Consider the following 6,724-nt stretch of genomic DNA (forward strand, 5'->3'; position numbering starts at 1 on the left):
TAAAATCAACTTAACTGAGACTTGCTTAGCCTACTATTTAAAAAATGTGTTAACTTCTTTATAGCCTCTACCCCCTTAGAATAAGAACTTCTAGGTAACATTATTTTACGTGTGTTCGGACTCGAGTAATGTTTTTACTGGTAAAGTGACAAACTTTTACTAGTAATGACGATAAAAAAATGGGTTACATAAACATATTTATGGTTACAGAAAGTGGTTTTGTATAAATTTCCTATTTTTTAAGTTTTCTTATAAAATAAGGACACTATATATACGTGGATGTAGATTTTTTAAATCTTTAACAAGGAGACTATATAAACGCCATTTTCGACTATATCAAGAACGTTGTTCTCATAATTTATTTTTCCAAAACAAAATTGCAATCAAATGTCAAAGATATTACAAATGAATCATCATTGTGCTCTCTTTTATTACACAACAATTACGAACCAAAATCTATAAAAATTGGAAACTAATGTAGCCATCGAGACTATGACTAATAATTAACAATAAATCACACACCCTAATACGACGAATCCTAAGTAAACAAACGGATCATACACATCCCAAACAACCGTACCATGTTTTTAATATGAAATCATGGTAAGTTGGTTTAGGGACGTCTTTGTATTATTTGTTCGTATACAAAGAAATTCTATTCTAAAATCAGTGGTCTCTCCAACTTAGCCGGAGAGAGCCGCATAAAGAAGTATGTTCCAAGTATCTGGCAAACCCGGCAGACACCAATGGCTACAATCTAGACCGATGTGGTTGCCACTATAGTATGTTGGGTGAGCATCCTTTCTGTATTGAGAAAGTGTGGTGATGTCAAGCAAGTAGACTGGTTTCTTGAGTCTCGCAAACACTTTATTGATTACTACTGAAGCTAGTGGTGTGCCCCCCGGATACCTTAAACCGAAAAATGGTTGAGTTTCACTCTTGCATGTTTTTGATGGCTCATTCCACTCCCAACCCCTGTGCAATTCACAAACCAAAGATTAATCATCCATATAAATTTATGTTTGTAAAAAGAATTGAAAAGAGGGCATACTCAAAATGGACCGGTGAAATGCCTTGAAAGACAACTTTGGTTTTTGATGGGTCAACAAAACGATTGACCCATCTTGACCACGTTGTCATCCCTTTATAATACGCCACTAGTCTGTTCATATCGTTGTAAAGTTTCCCCCCTTCTCCTATGTAATCCCACCTGGATTCCAATTATATTGTAAGATGGGTAAATCACATATACAAAACTAGTATAGAAGACATAATTGATCTTAGGTGGTTGTCGCCTGACACTGCCTTGGGTCAAGCATACATCTTCTAAAACTTAACTTATAAATATCTTAATATGATTGATTGATCTTACGGTTGGTCACCCCCGGTGTGAGTCCACCAATGCCAGGAGTTAAAAATTAACACATTCGCTCCCTTCCACATGTTCCCTTGACGGATCGAATCTAGTTTCAGTACACGTTTTCCATTTTCGTTTACAATATCGACTATACTTGGTGTATGGTATAGTGATAATTTTAATCCGTAACCCTGTTGATAAATAACAAATACGTTAATAAACTTCCTGACCCTTATAACATAATTCGTTGAGAAGATCAAAAAATGGTTTTGAGTAAAATCGAATGTAGATGGAATGTTAATTTGGGGTTAGTGAAAGTCCGTGATGAGGATGAGGATTGAAGAATAAATGCCAAATAATGGTATTTATTACTGGAGTACATCTCTTCTCGTGAGGTTATCCCACTACCACATGCAAGCCACATGATTTAGATTCATTACGATATTATATATTTCTTTTTTATTTTATGAAAATTATACAAAAGTTTACAGAAATAAATAAATATTTGAGATTATGTTTATCCAAAAGGTTAAAGGATTTTTCATGAAAGAAGTTCTTTAACTTAAATTTGGTACTTGAAATAATGATGAAAATATGAAATTCACATTAAACAAGTTAAGATTTGATGAATGACATTTCAGGTGTTCAAGAATATCGAATTGATTATTTTTTATCATTGAAGATGGTATAAGTATGTATAGAAAACCAGTCAAAATTGTTGAGATAGATTACACAACAATAACAAAATCTACACGACATTTACATGCCAATGTGGGGCTACGCGGCTAGCCCATTTGGTAGAGGTGTTGCCACTTAAAGAGGAACTCTTGGTTTAAATCTTGACAACAAATCGAGTAATTTAGAATTATTAGTGTAAAGTAGATACAAGTAATATTTATCATTAAATTAAATACATGACATTTACATGTTTAATTGTTGCCCAAATAACCGATGTTTATAAGTAATTTCACGCATACACATACATGAATACAAGTTAATAGACAGTCTATTAAAATTGGCCCGAGTGACCTTTAATGCAAAATGAGAGTATATATTAATTATTTATGATATGATGTTAACCCTAAAAATTTTGAGAGAAAGTAACACAAATTATTCCCTACAATAAAGATAAATAATTACTAATAATTAAAATGAGCATTCTATAAACTTTCATGCATTTATATAAAAATAGATGATAAAGGAGGAAGAAATACATAAAGATGATTGAGAAATTAAGCAACAAATCAAGGAGCAAATGATGAACAACCTCATGATATGCTTTTTAGTTCAAATAAAATAATACCACACGCTTAACCGGGTGATACCTTTGGTATACTATAAAGGAAGACAGCTCAAAATACTTCTTTAATTATCACTCAAATAAAAGATAATATTACTTATGTTACTACACTTCAAAAGAAAATACAATTTTGCTTACCTTTTTTTTTGGCACAAAATGCTTGACACAAAATGGACATTTCTCGTCTTAACTGATGTCACAAAACCTCGTCGCTAAATATCGAGAGATTGTTTAATCCATATATGTAGTTTAAAAAAATTAAAAATGAATTTGTTATTAGGTATTTGTCATTCGTTGCTAATTCTCGGCTCATGGTTGCCATCGAGAACTGTATGTTGATATACGATGTTACTAAATATTTTTTAGCAAAATCGTTCATAAGATTTGAATAGATTTGTTTGTTTCATTTGTTGCAACTCGACACCTGTGGTTTGTCATTTGTTACTATTTTCATCCAATTGGTTATCTCCATCTATTTTTAAAGTTATGTTAAGGGCATTTTAGACTTTTACCATTTTGGTTTTTTTTTTTTTTGTCATTTTTGTTTTCATTCCTTTTTTTTTACATTTAAATAAAAGAAAATAAAGGTACTACCCAATTAAATGAAAATGACAAATCTCGGATGTTTGAAAAAAAAAATAAATGAACCAAATAAATTTGAACAAACCTCGATTTTGACATTTTACTCCATATTTATTTTCAACTCTAATTTGGCCAAATTTTGGAAGTGTTCTGGCTCCAAAAGGGCATGAAGGTTAAAACTTAAAAGATTAACCAGCTGGCAAAATCTACCAGGCGCTGTATGTGTTCGAAGATAAAGTTTACAAATTTAAGTATTATATTCAAACAAAATAAATAATTTCATGCACGTATATTCTAAATTTTAAAAATTACAAAAGTATATATTCTAACTTTTAGAAATTACGTAAGTATATAATTTGAGTTTGGAATTTATATGAATAAATTAATACATACTGTTGTGAGATATTTCCAGAACAATAATTTTAAATTTGTAACAGAAAAGGCAAAGCCAAAAAAAACAGAAAAGAAAAAAAAAGAACAATAATTTTAAATTTTACCAATGGGGTGGTGGTCCCTTGACAAAGGTAAAGCATTTAAAACACCTAGGTTGGGAATGAGAAGATTTTGGGTTCAATTCCCACATACGATAGAGGATTAAAAAAATTAGCTGTTAAAAAAAAACAGAAAAGAAAAAAAATAATAACAGTAGTGTAATTATGAAGTACTACAACTTATGCACGAACTACAAGTACCAATAGCGTAAGATGATGAATGCAGAAAGAGACATTCGCTTTCGCAATTAGCGTAGACAAAGGTACATTAAAGGCGTGCACCAATTTCCAGTCATCATTATTCAAGATAAATTATCCCTCTTTAAGAACACATTTCCTATCTCATGTTATGATTAAAACTAAATATATTAAATATTCAAATTTATTTTTTTACCTTATTTTATCTTACATCTAGCAATTTGAATATTTAAATTTTAAACTAAAGGGAATAATGTGGTAACAAGAAAGAGAAACATGGAGGTAGTTGGATTGATATAATTGACCACACGAATAATAAAATAGTAATATAAAAATTCAAAATAGAAAAAGGGAACTGAAAACTAACCTGAAAGGTAAGATCGGTAAGAACATTTCGAGTCTTAACAAGTTTATACTTAGCATTAGGCACCCAAGAATGAATCATGCAACTCAGTGAGATCCACATGTTATAACTCAGTGAGTCACCCACAAACATTATCTTCTTCCCCCTCCATTTCAGTAACATCTCTGCCCCATTAAACCTGCAACCACCCACCAATTCAAATCCATATTTTACATTATAAATCTATATGCTTTTAAAGTGTCCTTGTTACATTATAATTGCAGACTGTCCTAATTGCAGCAGTATAATCAGAAGCGTCTAAAAGTAGAAGGAAAGAAGAAGCATCACAAACCTAGGAAGGTTGCAGCCGAAAGGCTGCCATCTGTACTTGAGATAAGATCTATCGGGTCGCCCGTACTTGATACAATCGAATTCCGGATCCATGAAAGGACAAGTAGAAGGGTTGTAAAGAGGGTATGATGGATCATAGACCCATTTGCCTCTGAAGAAATTGCAGGAATTAGCCTTTGAAGAATTAAGAAAAGAAGTGGCATTTATTTGATAAAAAAACAAAAACAATGACAAGTACAATAATGAGATAATAAACAGATTTGATCCCATTTCTTGGTTTTTGATCCAGATTGGTGCTCTTGTACTAGAGTATGTATGTATATATAGTGGGAAAAGGAAGGAAGGAAGGGAGAAAGAAAGAGAAGAGAAAGGAGATCAAGTGTATCATTTTATATTGTTATATAAAATATTATCATAGTTCAATTAAAAGGGGAATGCAAAGTTAAATAAATAAATATATATACATGGCTTTATAGCCTAGTGGCATCTTAGGGGTGGAATAAGACTCTGTGATTAATAGTTCTAGGTTCGATTCTCACAAGGGGGTTTTTCCTATAATTATTGATGTTGGTGCATATTTGTGACAACAACTTTTAGATTTGGTCTTTGGATATTTTGTGATTAGTTAAACGATAAACGGTTAGCGGGTTTGGTTTTGTAATAGTTAGTTGTAATGTTTGGGCTAACCAAACCCACACATATTGGGTGTATGGGACGAATTGGGCTTAGACCAATTCGCAGCCCATGAGGTTTTGACCTAGCCCAAGTTGCAACCTTGTGTTATATAAATAAAGCTTTGCATTAGGGTTTAGGTTAATCAGCCAAAACAGTTTTAGAGAGAAATTTCGTGAAGGCATTAGGGCTTGGACGGAATCAGTGATCTTGATTGATTGTTATTCTTGTGATTGATAATCAATAAAGATCGAGTTTAAATTGGAATTCTATTCTCTACTCGTTTCTATGCTAATCTGATCTAGAGGATTCCACACTCTAGATTGGATTGACAATTCTGTGACGATCCGTACGAACTAGTGGACCTACAATTGATATCAGAGTATTAGGCTCTTGAGGAGGCTCGGTTCAGAATCGTGTTCTACAGATTTGGGTGGAAGTTTGTTAAAATTTTCAAAAATTTTAAATCTGAAAATTAGGGTTTCGAATTTTTGATATATTTCTGCGAATTTTTGGTGGTTTTGATCTTACTGTGTTTTTAGTTTTGCTGATGCAGGTTTTCGGGACAGTTTTGTTTATTTTTTGAAGAATTTTGGCTGGAAAGACTTGAAGATTCGAAGATTGTTCTTTGTGTTCTTCGTATTTTCTTTGAAAAATTGGGCTGATTTGGTTGTTTTGATTCTGCAGGAAGTATTAAAAAAAAATCTTTTCAGAATCTGAAAAGACTGCATATACAAAACGTTCCGACGGATTTGTTTCAGAGTTTCTGTCATTTTCGCAGTCTGGACATGCGGATTTGACTGGTCGGCGTATTTAATTGGTTGGCGATTTTAAATCCAAAGGTAACTATGGTAACCGTGTAATTGTCCTCAGCGACATTATCATGGTGATCGGCGAAGATAATAGTCGTCATAATACTGAACTGTTGGCCAGCGTATTTAATCAGCGAAATTAACTGGAAAATTTAAAAACCAGCGAAATTAACTAGCGTATTTGACTAGGCAGCATAAAAGACCAACATATTTGATCAGCATAGTTGAACAGCGTAATTGAACCACCTTCTTGACCCAGCATATTTATTTTGGCTAAGTGGAGTATTTGTTGGAGGAATTAAAAAGGTGGAGTATCTATTTTGGTGGAGTAATTGGGTGCGTATAGAGTATTTAACGTTTTCGAAAATAGAAAATGATCCGTAGCTCATCTCAGCAAACCGTTAGCACCGTCGGACTTCACGTATTTTTAGGACAAAAAAAAATAAAAAAGGCACGAAAATCCTGAAAAAGTTTTTGACATTATATATCATTGGATTTGTTTTTTCGAGACGTTTCTAACGGTGTAATTTGGTAATCACAGTTTTCGGACACTTTTTGTACGGTTTTATCAGTCTGTTACATTAAAATGTCGAACATGACAAATTTAATGAACTTTTG

General features: G+C 32.6%; 1 protein-coding gene across 1 annotated transcript; it reads right to left on the reverse strand.

Annotated features, from left to right (window-relative positions):
- Window positions 1-377: 377 nt before the first annotated feature.
- Window positions 378-4,985, reverse strand: LOC110921205 (protein trichome birefringence-like 39). The gene is made up of 5 exons (XM_022165493.2): window positions 4,624-4,985; window positions 4,296-4,470; window positions 1,373-1,548; window positions 1,052-1,210; window positions 378-975 (listed from the first exon to the last, which is right to left on the reverse strand). The coding sequence occupies exons 1-5, from the start codon at window positions 4,890-4,892 to the stop codon at window positions 684-686; spliced, it is 1,071 nt and encodes a 356-aa protein (XP_022021185.1). The 5' UTR covers window positions 4,893-4,985; the 3' UTR covers window positions 378-683.
- Window positions 4,986-6,724: the final 1,739 nt, after the last annotated feature.

This window comes from Helianthus annuus, chromosome 17 (assembly GCF_002127325.2).
Source record: "Helianthus annuus cultivar XRQ/B chromosome 17, HanXRQr2.0-SUNRISE, whole genome shotgun sequence".
NCBI lineage: Eukaryota > Viridiplantae > Streptophyta > Magnoliopsida > Asterales > Asteraceae > Helianthus > Helianthus annuus.

Excerpts from the sequence above, each read along its gene's own strand:
- LOC110921205 (XM_022165493.2), bottom strand. The coding sequence starts at position 4,892 with ATGGGATCAAATCTGTTTATTATCTCATTATTGTACTTGTCATTGTTT. Across the intron at positions 1,211-1,372 it reads CACACCGGGGGTGACCAACC|GTGGGATTACATAGGAGAAG; the intron begins GTAAGATCAATC and ends ATTGGAATCCAG. Across the intron at positions 976-1,051 it reads ATTTCACCGGTCCATTTTGA|GGGTTGGGAGTGGAATGAGC; the intron begins GTATGCCCTCTT and ends TGAATTGCACAG.